Genomic DNA, 20,833 nt, shown 5'->3' with positions numbered 1-20,833 from the left:
TGAAAAAAATTCGTATATGTTTTAAGTTTTCTAGTAATAATGTCAGATGAAGCGTTCCAAACCCAAAAGAATTAGCCCTCTAGTGTATCTCTCCGTTGCCTTGAACAGGCTGTTGCTGCAAAATGTGCTGCAATTCGGGCCCAAATTTCCTGCACTGTCCTGCGGATGTGACGTCACATGACGCTGCATGTGCGTTCTCTCCGTTCTCCCGTGCCGGCTTCACTGTTGGCTGCAGTACCCCCAACGGCCATCGTGGCGTAGGGTGGCGCTAGAGAGTCTCATTTCTTAAAAGGAGCCTCAAGCTCCTTTTAAGGCTGATTTGCGGTTCCGCGTTACACCAACGCAGATCCTACGGCGTAGGGTACGCGGCGATGCACATATACCTGATGCGTTCAGGACAGTTGTAAAGTAAGAATTAGCCTACACTGGCCTCACAATGCACATTTTATCGTAATTATAGCCTACAATTTACGATTATATATGAACGTATCACAAAAAAAACTGGGCCCTATCATTGGGCCCTATGAGCTTGTGGGCCCGTTGGCGACCGCCCCCTAACCCCCTCTGGCTCCGCTACTGCTCGGGGGTCATGTTCTGGTCTCTGGAAAGATCCTAGAGACAACTTCTGTTGTAATAGACGATATATAAGTAAAATTGAAATTGAATTGAATTCCTTCTCCCCTGTATGTAGAAAGGAGCGCATCGCTCGACGGCTGGAGGGCATCGAGGGCGAGGTGCATCCATCCCTGCTGCCCAGTTTGGTAGCCAAGCGTCTCCTGGAGGAGGACTTGCCTCGGTACACCAGGGCCTCGGACCCGCTGGAGCCCCGCGCTGGTGAGACCGCCAAAGGGAAAAGTGGGATTGGGTTTTTTTTGTGATCAAATGTTTTTATTTATTTTTCACGATTTTCTTATTATCAACGGTGGCATCCACAATGATGTTAAACAAGCATTAACACATATTCTCAGTCCCTTCCAAACCACCCCTTGCGCGTAAGCGATGAAAAAAAATTATAATAAAGAAAAACAGATACTACAAAGATAATAGAACAAAGGACAAAATAAAACAAAGGCAAAACATAATATCAAAAACTGGACAAGGATAGCTGCAACAAGGTCGTCTATATCAATTTTAAATACATCTTTCAAGTTTGGCCTTAATTTTATCTGTCATATACCAAAATAAAATATTTAGTTGTTTTGCATTATGGATTCGAGCTGTAGATATTTCCAGATAGATAATATCAAGAAAGGTCAGATACCAATGGGAGATGTTAAGCGTGTGTGGTGGTTTCCATCTTACTGCAATTATCTTTTTTGCTGCTGTTAGGCCAGCAAGCAAAATTCGTTTTTGACATAGTGAAGCATTTATTGTTGATAAATTATTTAAAATAAGTGTTTGAGGGTTTACTGGAATATTCTGTACTGTTATGGAGGATAATGCAGTTGCAACCTGCCAGAAATTTGCAACAGGTTGGCATTCCCAGACCATGTGCATGAAGGTTCCTGGTTTATTCTGAAAGCATAATGTACATAAAGACCTAGCCAGGATCTTCATATGGTAAAGCTTACAAGGTGTTAAATAAGATCTGTGTACAAATTGAAAATGAATAAGCTGATGATTTGGGTTTCTGGAAGATGATATTATATTGGTCCATACATCATTCCAGTTAAAATGTGGGTCCCAGTCAAGTATAACCCTTCTCCATATCGCATCTACAGGACTGTCTCCGAAAATTAGAATATTGTGATAAAGTTCTTTATTTTCTGTAATGCAATTTAAAAAAACAAAAATGTCATACATTCTGGATTCATTACAAATCAACTGAAATATTGCAAGCCTTTTATTATTTTAATATTGCTGATCATGCCTTACAGTTTAAGATTAAGATTCCCAGAATATTCAAATTTTTTGAGATAGGATATTTGAGTTTTCTTAAGCTGTAAACCATGATCAGCAATATTAAAATAATAAAAGGCTTGCAATATTTCAGTTGATTTGTAATGAATCCAGAATGTATGACATTTTTGCATTACAGAAAATAAAGGACTTTATCACAATATTCAAATTTTCTGAGACAGTCCTGTAGGGCTAACGGTTTATATGAAAAGTGGAATTGTTGATTCTTTTTTTATTCATTTTCATTTTATTCTTTATTTCATTCAAAAAAAATAAAACAATTCAATACAAATACAAATGTTCTTAAATTGTGAATGAAAAGGGAGCAGAAAGAAGAAGAATCTTTTCTGATCTGCCCCTTTTTCCCTTTTATTCTATTTGTTTTACACCTTGTGTTCTCTCTTTGCAGTGCCAGTCCAGCAGTATGACCCAGAGGGGATGGAGAGCTCAGATATGGTGAAGTCTCCGGAGCGACGGTCCAGAACTCAGTCCAGGCCCGAGCCTCAGTCCTCCATCCACATGGAACCGGTCCACAGAACAGCTTCTAGCGCCGGCGCCCCGGAGCTGGAGTCCAAGGCCGACCGCATCGCCCGCTACAAGGCGGAGCGCCGCCGGCAGCTGGCCGAGCGCTACGGCATCTCTCTGGATCAGGAGCCGGACTTGGATTACCCACCCCGCCGCATCCGGAAAGAGTCGGACAGCTCGGAGAGGTATAACCGAGGAGAGGAGGACGGGGACATCACCCTGAGCGCTTACACCGGCACCGCAGCCCCTCACCCGAGGTCCCGGGGCTCAGCTTTACCACAGAGTCACCCCGACCCGGGCTACGATGCACCTCACGCCAGAGCGGACTCGCTCTCGGAGAGGGAGCGGCTGATGAACTTGGAGAATCAACGCAGAGCGGCTGCACCCGAGTATCCGTCCTCCTACATGGATGTGACCTCGCTGTCCTCCTCTGCCAGAGTGCCTGCTAAGGACTGTTCGGGGGCATCGGTGCCCTCCAGCTCACCCAAGATGAGCAGACATTCGTCCTTCTCCTCCCCCAAGCATGGATCATCTCCGGGGGATCTCTTCATCGAGCAACAGTCCCACAGTATCCTCAGCAGACAGGGGTGAGTGCTCGGACACAAACTCTGCCTTAGGGCCAATCCCAATACACCCCCTACTTTCTTCCACTAGCCCTCCCTCACTATCACTACCCCTAAAAAAGAAGCCACAGATTTTAGGGCACTTGAAATCTTCCCAGGGGTCTGTCCCAATACTCCCACTACTCCTACTTTCAGCACCACCCCTAAAATCATGAAGCTGAGAGCCAAACGCTGTTTTAATTTCAGCTGTAGCACTGATAATATGCCACTTTATTAAGTTTTAATATTTTTTCAGGTGTAAAAGTAACCGTTAAGATCCCCAACCTGGGCTCAGTTTATCCAAATAACGCCTGATTGAGAAGCCGATGAGAACAGCCTGCCGGCTCGGGAGCTGATTTATGGTTCCGCGTTAAATCGACGCAGAGCCTACGGCGTAGGGTACGACGCGCGTCGCTGCGTAACCTACGCCGTAGGCTCTGCGTTGGTGTAACTCGGAACCATAAATCAGCCTTTATTCTGGTGAGGTTTGAAAAAGACGTCACAACAACGGGCAAACTAGTCATTATGTACATTCACTGAGTGAATATTATGAAAGTAAAATATATATTTCTCGCTAGAAATGTAATCAAAATGCATTTTTATGCAGAAACTAACTCAAAATATTGATTTTATTCACTAAAAAATAAGAAATGTCCGCCATGTTTTTTTTTTTTTTTTATTCACTCCGCAAATGACGACGAAAAGCATTCTGGGAAATTTTTCTGGCCCTAGTTCAACTAGTAAGCATCCGAAAACCCTCGATCCGTAGGGACGGATTCATAGCCACTACACTCGTTTTCTTCACTCTTCCTAGGTGAAAAGAGGAATTGGGACACCACTACCTCACGGGAACGTGCAAAATTTAGGGGTAGGGATGAAAACTAGGGGTAGTGGGAGTATTGGGACAGGGCCTTAGCCTCTACAGTTTCTTGCTGTGACTGTGTTAACCATCAGATCTGCAGTCTTGCTCTCCGTGTCTCTCCGTCTCACTCCTGAGATCCTCTTGGCAGGTGGATTTTCTTTTTTCCCCAGGTCAGAAACAGAACACCTCCAGCAAAGACCCTCAGAGGGCAAATTATTCAATTTAACTCAGAACGTGTGTTGTGGTTTCATTGCAGAGACTTCAGCTGGATCTGCTGAAACAATCAAACTGGTGTAATTTCAGAATCGCCAAAGGAGCCTTCGCTGGCCGAGCCGTTAGGGTTTCGTAAGAGTTATTTCCAAGACTGGAGGAAGTCGAGCGCTGGTTTTTTGTCTCGATCCAGAAAGAGAATTGTTCTTCTCATTAGATATCTGCAAATAAACAGGCCTCATCAGGGGTGCAGCTGCCTCGTTACGTAACCTGGGGCTGGAGCTTTTCAGGAACGCTCAAGAACGATTAACTGTGTTTCCATCCTTTAATATCTCGGTGTGTGTTGCATCTACTGGTGCATATTATTTACACGTTGTCTTTAATGCATCAAAACAAGGGAGCTTTTGACACTTTCAGCTCAATGTGTCCCTATGTAGGCGTGGGGTTTGAGTCATTTTTATGACACTGTCTGGGTCAGTCACTCTTGTTTTTGTCCCTTCTCTCATTACTTTCTTGATTCTATTAATTTCCTCTGCAATGACGTCCACAAGCGTTATTGTTGTTGATGCGTGACAGCTCTGTAAAGCAAAACGTTGGGGATAGTAGTCACACAGGAGTCTAAATGTTGACTTGTTTGCGCTGGTAGTAGGGAGACTGTGAGAGCTAGATGATGGTAACAGTAGCTAGAAATAGGCCTGTGTTGAAAAAAATCGATTTTCCAATTCTAAATCGATACTCATATTAATTCCTAAAAATCGATTCTTATGTCTAAAGATCGATTTTTTTTTTTTTTTTTTTTTTTTCCTCCCCATCATTACGTTTTCGTCCATGGAACTTTAATCCCAGTAGTCGGACACAGTTTGTCATGACACTTCTAAAAAATGCCTGGTGCTTCATGGCAATGTGTGTCTCTGGTGACAGAACAAATCAGACAAGCTAAAATGATTTGTTTACTGCATGAACTGTTGCAATTTATTTCTTTTTTTTGCACTTTAAATGGATATTGAAAGGCCTATTTGAGTTATTTATTTCTTAGTTATTTCACAGTAATTATTGTGAAATTATTATTTCACTAGTTATTTTACAGTCATATAATTCAGGCAACAGCTCAAAAAAAAAATTTTTAATAACACTAACCCAAATCAATATCGGATCGAATCAATATCGGATTGAATCGGATCGAATCAAATCCTGATTATCGATTCTGAATCTTAAGAATTGGAATCGAATCGATTCTTGACATTTTAATCGATATTCGGCACTAACTAGAAAAGTCTCGACAAGCAAGTTAAAGGTACCCAGGAGGTGCTAACGATGAAGCGACTCCTAGGAACTCCTGTGTGTCCTATGGTTTATGTGGGTTTTCTTCAGGTACCTTAGTTTCCTCCCAAAGTCCAAGGAGTTGGATAATTTTAAATTGCCCATACGAGTGCGTGAGTATGGTTGTTAGTTGATACGTGGTCCTGTGATTGACTGGCGACCTCTCCAGGGAGGATTCCTCCCTTTCCCCTGAAGAGAGTGGGGATAGACTCCAGCAGCTCCCCATGAAGATCCTGGAACAGCAGGGAGGGCTGGATGGAGGGATGTGTTAACATGAAATAAAAAAAAACCCCACTTGAGCCACTTAAAACGGTTAACTACCAAGTGGTCTGGGACTGGGTGGTGTTCCAGTTGAAGAAACATCAGTTTGGGGGTCTGGGCCATATTAAGCAGTAGCCCCCACCCCGACTCCTCTCCATAAGTTACCTGGCAACAATAACAACACTGTGGATAATGAAAGTCAGACATTGGCTTTGAATCATGGTTCAACAGAATCATCAAGCTAATCACATTGACCCGGACAAATTGGTCGTTACTCCAGGAAAAGATTAACCGTGTTAAACTAAAGTGACGTGGTGTAGTAAAGTGTGTCCTGTGATTAGCAACACAGGTGTTTTCAATCTCACCGCTATGAGTCTGACTGTTTTAATGGGTGAGAAGTCACTGTGCTGTTTGCTGTCACAGTGAAAACGCTGAGAAATCAAAGCAGAGAGGAGTCTGAGGAGGAAAGAAAATTCTAGACAAGCAAGTTAAAGGTAAAAACTGAAGAGACAGATAATTCAAATTATGACCAAAAATGATAAGTCAAAATACTGTAGTGTTCTGAAGAGGTTTTCTAATGGGTCATGATTCTGAATCCTATTGATTGTCATTGAGGAAAAGCTGAAACATTCAGTCAGGAAAAGAAACCCTTTAAGCTTGAGACAGTTGGTGGTTAGGGTTAGGGTTAAGGTTAACCCTAACCCTAACCCTAACCCAAACACCTGTCTGCAGGTGCACAAGTTTCACTGAGAATCACAGCTTTAAGCAATTGCTGCAATTAAGAACTTAAAAGGTAATTGCCATATTAAATTGATAATCTGATGTGTGTTACAGCCTCATAAAAGTAAAGGAATTAGGCTCAATGAGACCACAACATATTAAGGACGCCACACAAGATTTCAAGCGTGAAAAAAAACACATTTTATTAATTTGTTGTTTTTAAATTGCTGGGGAGAAAATAAACAAGGAAAAAGGTTAACCCAAAAGTAATGAACCAAAAGGAGATGGAGATCCCGGCCAAAAAGAACAAAAGAGGGGTGAGCACAGGGCCAGCCACGCGATGGGCCGTCGGACCCTGCACTTTCCCCACTAAATAAGAAAAACCAGGTAAACCTATAACCCTAAACAAACCAAACACGACTACCGGCAATCTCCAACTCAAACTAAAATAAGAAAACTCTGCCATTATGGACAGAGGAAAAATAAGGGTTAACGGTTCCCCAAAAAGGGAAACAAAACTAACCTTCCCCTGCTACTGCTGCCCCAGAGTGAGAGAGTGAGGCCTTCCTCCTCCTCCTCTTTATCCCCAACCTCCTGATTGCTAACCGACTGCTGGCCTGTGGAGGAGGGAACCAACAGGAAGGAGAGGGGGAGAAGACAGCAGCATCAGCCTCAGAGGTGCAGCCTGTCAGACACACCGCCCTCGCACCTAGAGAGCTGACCCAACCCTGATGATGTCACAGTCATATTGTCTCCTGTCATTAAAACACATTTGAAGGTTCAATCAGATTTTCGTTCCTGCACCATCTCTCTCCTACTCTCCATCCCACACCGTCCGCCCCCCCAAGTGTCCTCCTCAGGTTTCAGGACTTGGCCCAGCAGCGAGCATCTGTGTGATGCAGGGTGTTGTGTTACTGGGTGGCTCAGTGTGACTCCACGGTCACATCTTTGACCCACAGCTGGGTCTGATCAGGAAAAGTCAGAACTGAGGAAAAATAAGCAAGCGGGAGACCCGCCCCTCTGCGTTTTCTCGGGATATCTGTGGGGCGACTATGAATTTTAAATTTTGAATTTTTTTTTCCTTTCTTGCCTTTGATGTTCTTTTCTATACTTGAGAGAGTTGAATGAAATTTCCCTTAAAATTTGTCTGTTATGTGATCAGTAATATGTATCCTAATTTGACGTTGTTCTCTTCATATTTAGTGCTACAGAGACGACTTTATAAACAGATGTTTGTATTATCCGTTAGCTGGAGAACTAAGAGTTCTATGTACTTATATTACGACTTAGCTGGTCTACTACAGATCTGTAGCACACCTCTCTAGAGACGACTATAAAAACAGATATAGACAGCAGACACTCAGTACGTTTACATGCATCGATTGTCTTCTCGCGCATGTATAGTGGATTTCACTGAAACTTCAGTTTTAATCCTTAGCTAGATTGTTGCCACTAGCTTGATTTAGATGTGCATGTAACTGCACTGACTGATGTGACCAGAGGGGGGGACTGCGGGTCAGCATGTAGCTCCTGAGGCTCTGGCCTACAAACATGCACAAAAGAGAAAAGAAGGGGACAGACCAGCACAACAAACTACAAAAACAATGGAGAAGCCGCTGCTCCTTCACATTGAGAGGAGTCAGCTGAAGTGGCTTGGGCATCTGTACCGGATCCTCCTGGACGCCTCCCTAGGGAGGTGTTCCAGGCATGTCCCACCGGGAGGAGACCCCGGGGAAGACCCAGGACACGCTGGAGAGACTATGTCTCTCGGCTGGCCTGGGAACGTCTAGGACTCCACTCGGAAGAGCTGGAAGAAGAGCTAGAGGAAGTGTCTGGGGTGAAGGAAGTCTGGGCATCTCTGTTGAGACTGCTGGCCCCGAGACCCGGGAACGGATAAGCGGCGGACGATGGATGGATGGATGTTCAAGGACTCAAAACCATGTTTGATGACACCACCGAAGACTCTCTATGTCAAACCATTCAAAAATTATAGCAGAAAATAGGGACTATCAAATATTGACCAATCAAAAGAAGGGGCGGGGCTAATTCAGGCCAATGAGGTTAAGGACTCAATACCGAGTCTGATGACACCACCCACATGTCTTTATCACAACCCGTTCAATAGTTATAGCAGAGAATAGGGACTATCAAATATCGACTAATCAGAAGAAGGGGCGGGGACCAATTATGTGCAAGGACTCAAAACTTCCACCTTGAAGAATTCAAGGTTCTTCTTAAACAGAATCTAACAGAAATGTGCACCTGCTATTTTTAATGTAACGAATTGTAATGTTGTTTGCACTGTGTTGTTGTTGTTTTTAAATTGATTTTATTGTTGTTGCACCATTTAAGCCTCTTGGCCAGGTCTCCCTCGTAAAAGAGATTCAGTCTCAAGGGATTTTCCTGGTAAAATAAAGGTTAATAATAATAATAAAAAACCGAGTCCGATGACACCACCCACGACTCTTTGTCAAACCATTCAAAAGTTATAGTCAGAAAACAGGGACTATCAAATATGGACCAACCAGATGAAGGGTGGGCGCGCTTTTTGGCGTCTAGCGTCGCCACGGTAACGCTTTTGACTGAGAAAAGTAATGCGCATCGTCGCAGGATGGAGACGCACATTTTGATGTATAACACACCTGGGTGCACATTACGGTTCGGGCCGTATTAACTGCTGAAGGAATGGCATAAATTGCGGCAAAATGACACGATTAATTCAAAATGGCCGACTTCCTGTTTGGTTTCGGCCATGGCGCCATGGGACTTTTCTTTAAGTTGCGACATGATACAGGTGTGTACCGATTTTCGTGCATGTACGTCAAACCGTATTGTGGGACTTGAGGCACAAAGTTTTCTAGGGGGCGCTGTTGAGCCATTAGGCCACGCCCATTAATGCAAACCATTAAATATCACATTTTTCGCCAGGCCTGGCTTGCGTGCAAAATTTGGTGACTTTTGGGGCACGTTTAGGGGGAAAAAGGCCCTCATTTTGTCGGGAAGAAGGAGGAAAAGTGCTCGGGCCCTAATAATGATGCTGATGAGATACTTACTGTATAACTGTTGCTTGAGCGAAAGAAGGCAAATGGAGGGAGAGGAGAGCGAAAGGGGTTAGAGGGATCATGTTGGTGTCCCCCTACATCGTAGGTCTATAGCAACATATGAAGCTCTGTTAAGATGAGCTGCTCTAGTCTTTTCCTGAAGGACGCCCAAATCTACATTTGGATACTCTAAGAACTACGAGTAAACCTGCACTCTGAGAACGGAGAGCTCTGTTAGTAACATACGGTACTATCAGGTCTTGCAAGTATCTTGAAGCTACGCCGTTTGGGCTTTATATGCAGAATTTTGTATTGGATTCTAAGGAACATGACACTTGTCAGCTGTCAGCACACCTGCCTGGTCCAAGGTGACTCCAACACGTTACATGATCAGCACTGACATTCGCTATGCTTCTATCCAGTTAGAGGTCAAAATGTTCCAACACACCCACCTGAAATTTAGCTGTTAAACAAACCCGTCAGCTAACAACATGATCTGGATTGGTCTGAACATATTTCCAGTTTGGTCCTGGGTGGGGTCACAGTTTCTCCAAATGAAGACCACTTGGGTCCAACTCTTTTACTTCTGCCTCCATCAGATATACCTGTGTCCTTCTCCTCGATGCTGATTTCAGGGTTGTATGTCAGTTCCTCTGCTGATCTGAAAAATTATCAGAAATGAGAATTAAATAAGGTTTTAAGATGCTTTCAGACCTGTGGCCCGTTTGTTTTGTTCCGATTCAGGGGCTAAATCAATACAGTTGTTTCGTTTTTTCGATTGTGGCGTTTGTGTTCACAAGGAAACCGTCCGTAGCGGTTCAAAGCTGTTAACAAATGCCATGAACCAACTGTTCTCTCATTGGTCAGAAATGAACGCGGAAGGAGTTTCCTCTTCTGTACCCTTTGAAAAACAACAATGGTTATGAGTGAGTTGTGTCGGTTGCTGTATGGATTCTGTTCTCACTGCAAACGAACCGCTCCAGGTCTGGAATGGCAGCGAGCCGAGACCACCTCTCCTAGGAGATCTCGGCTCACTTGTTTTGTCCCGCATCCGAGCGCGATTGCTGTGTTCACATGTACCAAACAAACCGATCTTTAGGGTGAAACGCTCCCTGTTTCGGAACAACTGCTCCAAACGGGACAGGTGTGGAAGCACCCTTAAAGTTCCTGGTTCAAAAACATTACAACTTGTTCGCTGTTTTTGGGATATTGCTGTTCCCTCACTCAGGCTTAACGTGAAGTCAGAGATGTGTGTATTTCTGTGGAGCGTGTGTGCTCAGAAACAAAAGCTCCACACAGACTTGTTCCCCAGCCACCCAACCACCCAGCCACCCACCCACCCAGCTACTCACCCAGCCACTCACTGATGTTTCTCACTGGGTTTCCTTAGCAGCGATTGGTTCCTGCAGGCCGATGCAGAGGGCGACACCCACTCCCTCATCAACTGGCCGTCAAGGTATACCTAGGCTGGTCATGTGTCCCCTCCAGTCTCATTCACCTTCTTGTCCCCACTCAGTTGGACTAAACCCCCCCCTCCCTCAACTCTCATGAGCAGTGCTTCTTAAACTGTGGGTCACAACAGGACCAAGTACTGTCCACTTCAGCACCACCATTACCTTTCTGTGTTTACTTAATGATTGAATTTTTCCCGCCGACTCTGCTTTTCCTCGGTCTGGGTCCTGTGCTGATTGAAAACCACAAACGTTTAAGAAACTCTGTGTTCAAGCGCTGAGAGTCAGCTGACATCATCATCATCCTCCTCCTCACCATCTCAAACCTGATTTTACTTAAACTATAACTTCATCTCTCGTGCACCTGTTGCCCTGTTGATTTTAATCTTTCTGAGGGGGGAAAGAAAAGTCTAAAGGACCTTGTTAACTTAACCAGCTCTTATGAGCGAAGAAAGCTTGGTGAAGTTTGTTGTTTTTGCCCCCCCCGCTTCAACAAATAACTTGTCTGAGGATTTCAGCATCACTAAAAAGGGAGGGGCCCATGCACAAGCTTTTCCATTCCCTGTGGTGTGTCGGCTTCTACTGAACTAAACGCTAAACATCGTTTCAGTGGTGTGACATCAGCATCGCTCCTCTCCTCATTGCCTTCCACAACTAATGGTTAATCGTGTAATATCACTGATTACACAATCAACCTTAGGGAAAGGGGAATAAAAGGAAATACAAATCATTTTGTATGTGATCAACATTTGGCAATTGAAGCATCGATTTGTTATAAATTATTGCTGTAGCTGAAAAGTTGAGTTGTGTCTGTCCTATAGAGGGAATGCGCATGACGTCACGAATGCGACTTTACAGTGGGTTACACCCACTGAGTGGCAGAAAGACTGAGTGGCAGAAACGGGTCACTGTCAAGTCCAACTGACGCTAATTTAAGCTGATAATCAGCTGTTATCCCGTTTTCTCCATAGTTTCGCCTACTAGTTGCAGCCGTTTTTGCCACTCAGTGCGAGTAAAGGGGGGGGTGGTCCAGTGGGAAAGTGACGTCAATGCAGACCCTCTATAATGTGTCTGTTCATCCCATCCAAACGTTAACTCGTCCTTTGTCTCCCTTAAGAATTAAAAGTAGGGAGAGGCTTGCCAGGGTGGAGGGCCACCAGAGAAACCCGGAGCCTGAAAATATACCAGAAGTCCCAATGCAGCGCCGGCATCCTCAGCAACAGAGTTCTGCGCGCCACCCCAGGGAACTGCTGGCCGCCCAGCAGGTCTACTCCCAACACCACCATCACCCACAAGCTCAGCTCAGCCGATCCATTCACCAGGGGCCGCAAGACATTGCAGCTTACCCCACGTATCTGTCCATGGCCTCTGGTCCCCCAGCCAGACCCGGGCAGCAGCATCAGCAGGTCCAGGAAGAGGAGATGGAGGGGGCTGGGGATGTGAAGACAGAAGGCCTCTTGAGAAGCAGGAAAGCAGTGCTCCCTTCGGAGATCCGGCGTAGGGAGAAGAGCACCGAGGACCCGCACAGAGGAAGAGGCGAGGAGGACCTGGGGGTGTCCAGGGTACGGAGCATCGCCCACGCAAGGGAGGCTGCAGCAGAGGAACCTGCCAGAGGAGGATTCACGGCCGGCACCAGGAGGGAAGAAACTGAACACAACTCCCGCTTGCAGGCGGCCGAGGTCAGAGCTTTCGAGAGGGAACATGCCGTTTATATTCACAAAGGTCCGACGGCATCCCACGTCCAGGCCAGAGCATCACAGGCAGCCCCGGGTGGCTCAACCGCGGGCCTGGATCAACCGGCGCCCAATCGGAGGAGTCGGCAGCCCCGGACGCAGGACCCCCGGGACCCCCGGGAGCCCAGGGACCCCAGGGAGGACCAGGGCGTCAGTAACGGAGACGTCCACCAGGACAGCAGGCTGTCCGTGGCCCAGCTCAGGAGTTCGTACATGGAGAGCGCGGCGTCGCCTCCGAGCGGCCGCAGGAACGAGCTGTAGGTGAAAACGTCGAATGTTGCATCGTTGGCTGCTCAGGCGCTGGCTGCTCTGGAACGTCACGCCATTTGCTTGTCATCTAACTCACTACGGAGCAACTAACACACATCTAGATCTGCTGGAGATGATGTGGAACGAGACTTTCTAATCTTTTAGAAGTGGCATTCATGCGCTAATCACCTAACCCTCGGCCTCGTAGAGGTGCTGCTGTTTTTGGTTTTTATAGGGTGTGTGCGTGTGTGTGTGTGTGTGTGTGTGTGTGTGTTTTAACCACTATTAAACCTGCATGGCTGTGCTCATACACCTGATTTTAAAAACTGGAGCTACGGTTGAGTATTCGACCGCTCTGCTTTTAAACCGCTCCATTTGTTCCTCTCTTCGTCTCCTCACCACGCTGTCTTTTCTCTCCTCTGGCTTCCCTGTCTGCGGCTCCATCTCTGTCTCTGATTTTCCCTCCAGCGGGGTTGAGGGGGACGGGGGACCTGGGGGCTTCCAGGCCCCGTGGAGGTGTGAGAAAGAAAGGGGGCGCAGGCCTCGGCAGTATATCTGTCCCGGGGAGAGTAGAAAGACCTCAGAGAGGTTTAGGACGCAGCCGGTCACGTCTGCTGAACGCCAGGAGACCGATAGGTAATGCTCTCCACTCAAAACGGCATGGCTTAGAGCGAGGAATGAAACAAGTTCATGATCTAACATGTAAAATAAATCATCAACGTCCTTCTTAGTGCACAGACATGTTTATTTCGATCATTGATTTTTTTTTTTTTTTTTTTTTGAAGATTTTATTTCGAACATGCATGTTAAAAAAAGAATACAAAAAAGTAAAAAAATAAAGTGAAAATATATATATATGTTTGTAGACAGAAGGCAAGACAGCACTTGGGCAGACCCCATGGATCCACCAACATGTTGGAAACAGAGTAGGATTAAAGTAAACACTTATCCAGTCCTACCCCTGAATCTGACATACATTCTTACATATAACAAGAGTTTCAATAAGCTTATTTATAAAACACCCATAACAAAAACCCCTACTTCAATAATTATTCAATACAGTGCTATAATACTCAATTATAAATATATATATATGTATATATATATATATATATATATATATATATATATATATATATATATATATATATATATATATATATATATATACGTGCTACTATGTATGTATGTACTAATAGAAGTAATTATAATGTCTATAATACTATAATACTACAATATAATAGAGAATTATAACAGCAATGGTATAACAATATACTTGAATAACTATATAAGAGTAGATATGCTATATATACACTGGTTCATATATTTACATCCAATTATATACATAAAAATTACTATAAATCTATATATCGACATATCTACATATAACTATAAATCAATATATATTATTAGAGATATAAATATATAAATACTGTACGTGTAATACAACTCATATCTATATACATACCTACATATAACATATCTATATCCATAATATAAATCTATATATCTACATATATTAATACATGTTCATATCTACATGTTTAATCGCATCTGTATTTTGAAAAGAATGTTTCTTTATATCTTTTTTAACTGTTTTAGCTCCATGTTCCACAGTTTCACTCCGCAGGTCGACTTACAGAAACTCTTCAGTGTTTCTGTTGAGAACTTTAAAATTAAACTGACCCCTGAGGTTGTAGCTCCCTCTCTTTCAAAAAATATCCCCTGTATATGTCCCGGTAATAAATTATTCTTTGCTTTGTTGTGCTGTATTGAAATTGACAAGATAGGGAGAAAGAAATGTTAGTGATTTTGATTGTAGAAATAATTGATTAGTGAAGAAACATTATGAAGTAACAAGTTTCCGCTGAACAATTCATGATTTTATAGTATTATCAAAAATCAGATTCACGGCATGAGCTGCTTCATGGCTTCTTCAGGCCTGTAGGAGTCACACGTACACAAACAAACTCATGAATTATTCCTACCTTTTCCTGATTCCTAGAGGAAAATAAGCCAACAAAGCAGCTTAAAGGCCGAAGGTCCGTCCGACCGGGCCTTGGCAGCGGCTGCTCCATGTGACCAAGCATGAATCGCTCTTTGTCGATTATCACGCTCAAAGAGCGTGCACTCAAAAAGATTTGTGTAATGCAATCTAATTCTGCGGTTTAGTCTGCGTTACTGTTTCCCTTTTCCATTTCTTCTGTAATGAACTTTGTTTCACTCGGCTTACAAGAAGCAGCTGCTCTTCACTCCATCTCCGTTCACCTTCTCTCATCACTGTGATGTAACTCAGCTGTTCAGTGGTGCATCTTCACAAGGTTTGCTGATTATCCTGTTTTTGTTTTTGTGAAGGTCCTGCGTGGGTTCAGACTTCGCATCCACAGAAGGTATGTAGTTCTCCTTTTCTGTGTTTGAGGTAGAACTTCTCAAGTAAAGTCTATATTTATGGCAAATGTTTGTTTTATACCGGGTCTTTAAGGCAAGGCAAGTGTATTTGTATAGCACAAGGTAATTCAAAGTGCTTTACATCAACATTAAAAGTGACAAGACACAATTAAACAGTAAATAACAAATAAAATGAAATAAAATGATAAGAAAAGAGGTAAAATAATAAAAAGCACAAGTTGTTAAATAGTAAGGGCAGTAAAGTCCAGCAGGTACATCTCATTCTTACAATGGCAAGAATTAAGTTTCTATACGGTCAAAACGTACAAAAACTGGGTCAAATACAGTATTAAGAAAGTAATCTGTAACAAGGAAGGCTGGCCTTTCATTTATAATAATCATTGTTGTCAGTGTGACTTTTCAAACTTTTTTCCAAAATCTGTAGTGGTGCACATGCAGTTCTGGAGGAATTTAGGTGAAAAATGTTTGCTTGAGTTTTGGAGAGAGCCTGAACTCTACCCACAAAATGGGCTAAACTGGATGGATCGACCCGACTGAGGACTTTCTTCTCAGGATCCATGTTTTATTCTGAAAAAGATCGGGCTACCCGTTGTCATTCCATCCATCTTGAAAAAAGGTTTAGTCTGGTTTCGACCAGACTTCTAGGGACAGAGCGAGTGGACATAGTCAAGTCAAGTCAATTCAGTTTTATTTATATAGTTTCTAGTAGACCTGTGTTGAAAAAATTGATTTTCCGATTCTAAATCGATTCTCATATTAATTCCTAAAAATCAATTCATATGATCGATTTATTTATTTATTTTTTTGATAATTACATTTTCGCCCGGTGAACTTTAATCCCAGTAGTCACATCATTTAAATCACACATGCGCGTGGTGTGAAACTATCAAACAATGAACATGATGTCGAAGAGTAGCGGTAGTGTTAACAAAGCGCTGGTTTTGAAAACTCCTGAACTAAATTAACTTTTCTTTCGATGTGAAATTATTATTTCACTAGTTATTTCACATACATAATTCAGGCAACAGCTCAAAAGACATTTTCAAATCGAATCGGATTAAATCAAATCCTGATAATTGATTCCAAATCTTAAGAATCGGAATCGAATCAATTCTTGACATTTGAATTGATACCCAGCCCTAGTTTCTAGTACAATGTAAATTGTCTCTGGGTGCTTTTCAGAGACCCAGGACATGGTCTTAAAAGAAGCAATGGCAAGTAAACTCCCCTGGTGGGAGAAACACCTTTTAAGCCAAACAGTGGCAAGAAAACTCCACCTTTTTTAGGAGGGAAGAAGAACCGTGAGCAGGTCCTGGATCATAAGGGGGGGCTCCTGCTGAAGGCCAGCTGGGAGGAGGAAGAAAGAGGAGGGAGAGAGAGGAGAAGCACAAAAGTATCGTAAATATCATACTCGTAGTCATTATCCGTTAGCTGGAGAACTAAAAGTTCTGTGTACTTATATTACGACTTAGTTGGTGGACTACAGAGACTAGTTTTGGACACTTTCCAGCTTAAACACACCGGACTGGATCACCAACATAGTCACAAAGGTCTCAATCTGTCAATGGTCCTTCCATTTAGGTCAGATGTGTACAGTTGTGTGAAAAAATGTTTGCACCCTTCCTGATTTCTTTTTTTTTTTGCATGTTTGTCGCACTCAAATGTTCCAGATCATCAAACGCTTGATTGCAGTTGTTGCTGCTAAGGGCGACCCAACCAGGTTTAGGGAGCAATCACTTTTTCACACAGGGCCATGTAGGTTTGGATTTTTCTTTCCCCTTAATAATAAAAACCTTCATTTAAAAACTGCATTTTATGTTATCTTTGTCTAATATTTAAATTAGTTTGATGATCTGAAACATTTAAGTGCGACAAACATGCAAAAAAATAAGAAATCAGGAAGGGGGCAAACACTTTTTCACACAACTGTACTCCTCTGACCTCAATGGACCATTGACAGATTGACAGATTGAGACCTTGGTGACTATGTTGGAGATCCAGTCTGGTGTGTTTAAGCAGGAAAATGTCATAAACAAGCAGGTAGGGTACGTGGGGAACAGGGTTGGGGCATACAAGGCATCAGAGAAAGGATTTTTGCTAGATGAAGTAGTACAGCTGGTCAGACTCCATCGCTACCACATGACGCACGTGACATCAGAAAGGAGTAACGTGAATTCTGAATGAATAAATGACGCAGCTTGATTGTAAGATAATATATTGATCTGCTTGTTTATCTGTGTTTGTATAAAAATGAGTGAAGCATAACATCTAGATTTCCTAACGCGGCTCACAGAGGCCTAGCAGAGCTCATCTGCTTCTCATAAACATAGTTTGCTGGGACACTTTTGGTGCTGATGAATTATGTGGAGCAGAGCTGAGCGTGGTGGAGTCAAAGGAAATAGTTGTGTGCTGATGTCATGTCACATGTCTTGCTCCATGTGTGCATGTGTGTGTGTGTGTGTGTGTGTGTGTTCCTGCAGCCATGCCACTCACACCTGCCCTGTTTCTTGTGGTTGCTATGGAGACCCCGGTCAGATTTATAGCTTCCTCTTTGCTCCCAGCGTTCAGGTCCTGATGGTTTTGGTTGTGTCCAGTATTTACAATGATAAAAGGTGTAGATTCAAAATGTTTGATGCCCAATACACTTATCATTTATTGGTTCAAAGAAGTCGAAATAATATTTCTGAGATGAAACAAAATCTGTTTTGTTTTTTTATCTTGGTTTTAGACCCTTACGTTTGAATTCAAATCACATGAATGTTATTAAAACATTAATCACTGTTTATCTATTTATTATTTAAAAAAAAAAAAAGATCCATAATGTCTTTCAAAATAAATGTTTTGCTCAGAACAAAAGAGTCAGATCAAATAAAAAACTTAAAAATGATTAGCATTTTTATGTTGTCGGTGTGTAATGGTGTACTGTTTTACTGTGATTTTATCAAACATATTTAAATACATATATGTTTATTAAGGAAGTCAATGCTTGTATGTGCACATATTTAAAGTAAAACAATGTTTTAGGTTTATAGGTATAAAGATTATTTTCGATTATTTCATGCAATTGTGTCAAACTGAATTTTTCTCAGATTCTTAACAGACTATAATAAAAAGATATACTTGATTATAATATAAACTTGCTCCGCTAATTATTATGGGTGCTTCTCAAACACTACCCGATGATTTATTTTTGATGAAAGGAGCCGTTTGAGCCGAGTTGCAGTCCGCTGAGGTCAGCGCGCTCATTAAGTCCACGCCAGATTAATGATCTTTTTCATTTTATTAAAGGCGTCTAAGGCTCTTTCTGAATTTTCTGGCTTAAAACACTGAAGTATATGAAAAGGCAAAAGCTATAGGTGATATATTTCCATGTTCACTATCACTGTGTGAGGAACCAGAGCGGCCTCCCCACGTACAAGGGGACAAGGCAAAACTGGACCTGAGTGATGAGGTGTAAAAAAACCCTCGCAGAGCGTAGAATGCCCAAAAAATAAGGCTTTTTATTTTATGTAAAAAACACAGACAGGCGGAGTGCAAAATCAGCATTCCAAAAAAGAAGGCACAATGGGGCATAGCCTCTCAACAAGCTTCCTCCATTCAGCAGACTCCTCTTCTGGTATGCAGCTGCTGTTTATAAACCCAGGCAGGGTGGAGAGGTTGATTGGACACAGGTGTGCCACAATCAGCAGAACCAGGCACACCTGTGTGCTGCTCCCCCGCAGACCACGCCCAATCCTCCACTCTGACACACACATTAAAAACAAGTCAGGGGAGGGGTTGCTCACTTTCTCACACACTGACTGAGTATAATGTTAACAATAAATAAAATATTGTATTTGCGTGTCCCTGGAAACTCTTGAGAGCTATTTTTTTTCTGTTTCAAATAGTGACCTGGAGAACATGTTTGCTGCAAGGTTTTTCAGATATACTGTAGTGTTATTCCTCTGAAGAAGACATAAGTGATATTATGATACATCCTCCTGTCTTTTTGTCTCTTTTCTGAAGCTGACGATGAGAAAGTCGATGAACGGGCCAAGCTGAGCGTCGCGGCCAAGCGCTCTCTCTTCAGAGTGAGTTTCATCTGCAGTTGGTTGGTCCACACACCCAGTTGCAAATTCAAAGAACAGAAAAATATCCTTTGAGTTAAATACACAAAAGTGCCTTTCCACCTGAAGCAGCTTTATCATTTATTCTTTATTTCATTCATTAAAAGAAAAACAAAACAGTTCAATATAATTACAACAAATCTCTTTCCTTGAATGAAAGGGAACAGAAAGAAGACTAAGCTTATTTTGTCTCTTTTTCCTAAGAAATCAAATTTCAATTAATGTAATAATAAAAAAAAACAAATTACGCAATTAAAAAAAAAATAAACGTAATAAAAAGAAATACAACAAATTTATAAAATAACACAAAATAGCTGTGGTCAAACACAGATAGTCATATTCTTTTTTAATTCAAAGAAAAAAAACTGACAATATTTAAAAAGAGAGAGAACTTAACCTAACTTAACAATTATCATGATATTTCTTCATCAAAACTGGCTTTTATTATTCTTTTTATTCTTTTTCCTAAGAAATCACATTTCAATTAATGTAATAATAAAAGAAATTTTTTTTACAAATTACGCAAATTAAAAAAAACAAACACTTTCCAATAAACGTGATTAAAAAAAAAAACTAACAAAAAAAAGTACAACAAAGTTATAAAATAACACAAAATAGCTGTCGTCAAACACAGATAGTCGTATTCTTTTTTTGATTCAAAGAAAAAAAATATGACTGGTGCTAAAAAGAGAGAGGAAAAAAAAGAAAACCCAACAATTATCATGACATTTCTTCATCAAACTGGCTTTTATTATTCTTTTAAATGTAATGTTTGATTTGCATTCTTTGGCTTCTGTATCCAGATTGTTCCATAAACTGATACCTTTTACAGAAGCACAATGTTCCATTAATTTTGTCCTGAAAGCTTCATGAAGTCACTGCGGTGAAAATAAGTTGCCATTAACTCGTAACCTTTGCAACATCCAGGAACTGGAGAAGAGCATTGACGGGGGACTCCCTAAGCCCCGGTCCAGGAACGCAGCGGTGGACCGGAGACTGAGACGGACACAGGACCGATCCAGGACCCAGCCGGTCACCACCGAGGAGGTCGTCATCGCCGCCACGTAGGTCTTATCGTGGTGCTGAAGCTTTGTTTGTTTTTGTCAAAGTGAACGCGGCTCAGTCTGCCTCGTTAGTGCGGTTCAGGTAACTAGTCCTGATGGTCTTCAGTCAGAACCCAGCCGACGTGCTCGCCGTCTCAGAACTGGGATTAGTACTAATCCCTTTTCTATTGTGAAACTTTATGAACTTTGAACCTTTTCCTCAGACAGTTATGTGTGAGTAGTTGCTCGTCTGACGTGGGAGGAACCCAGAATGGATATGAGCTCGCTAATGTTTAAATAAGGAGAGCTTCAAATTTGCAAAAGTGTCCTTTTGTACGGAAGAGTATTAGGGCCATGCAGGAGCAAAAATATTTGAGAGAGGAAGATTTTTTTTTATTGTGC

The 20,833-nt window shown here is 42.4% G+C and overlaps 1 protein-coding gene across 13 annotated transcripts in view; it reads left to right on the top strand.

Annotated features, from left to right (window-relative positions):
- Positions 1 to 20,833, top strand: part of svila (supervillin a) — a 98,330-nt gene that overhangs the window by 17,477 nt on the left and 60,020 nt on the right. For 10 of the 13 annotated variants that reach the window (XM_061713149.1, XM_061713147.1, XM_061713153.1 and 7 more), the window contains exons 5-12: positions 692 to 834; positions 2,309 to 3,011; positions 10,831 to 10,896; positions 12,009 to 12,881; positions 13,342 to 13,509; positions 15,229 to 15,263; positions 19,288 to 19,352; positions 20,316 to 20,452. In XM_061713149.1, the coding sequence (XP_061569133.1) occupies positions 692 to 834; positions 2,309 to 3,011; positions 10,831 to 10,896; positions 12,009 to 12,881; positions 13,342 to 13,509; positions 15,229 to 15,263; positions 19,288 to 19,352; positions 20,316 to 20,452 (2,190 nt within the window). The remainder of the gene's footprint in view (positions 1 to 691; positions 835 to 2,308; positions 3,012 to 10,830; positions 10,897 to 12,008; positions 12,882 to 13,341; positions 13,510 to 15,228; positions 15,264 to 19,287; positions 19,353 to 20,315; positions 20,453 to 20,833) is intronic. The other 3 variants (XM_061713148.1, XM_061713152.1, XM_061713154.1) reach the window with 3 other exon arrangements.

Source organism: Cololabis saira, chromosome 22 (genome assembly GCF_033807715.1).
Source record: "Cololabis saira isolate AMF1-May2022 chromosome 22, fColSai1.1, whole genome shotgun sequence".
NCBI classification, from domain to species: Eukaryota; Metazoa; Chordata; class Actinopteri; order Beloniformes; family Belonidae; genus Cololabis; species Cololabis saira.
The sequence above is the reverse complement of the archived record's forward strand: the minus strand, read 5'-3'. Positions and strand labels throughout refer to the sequence as shown.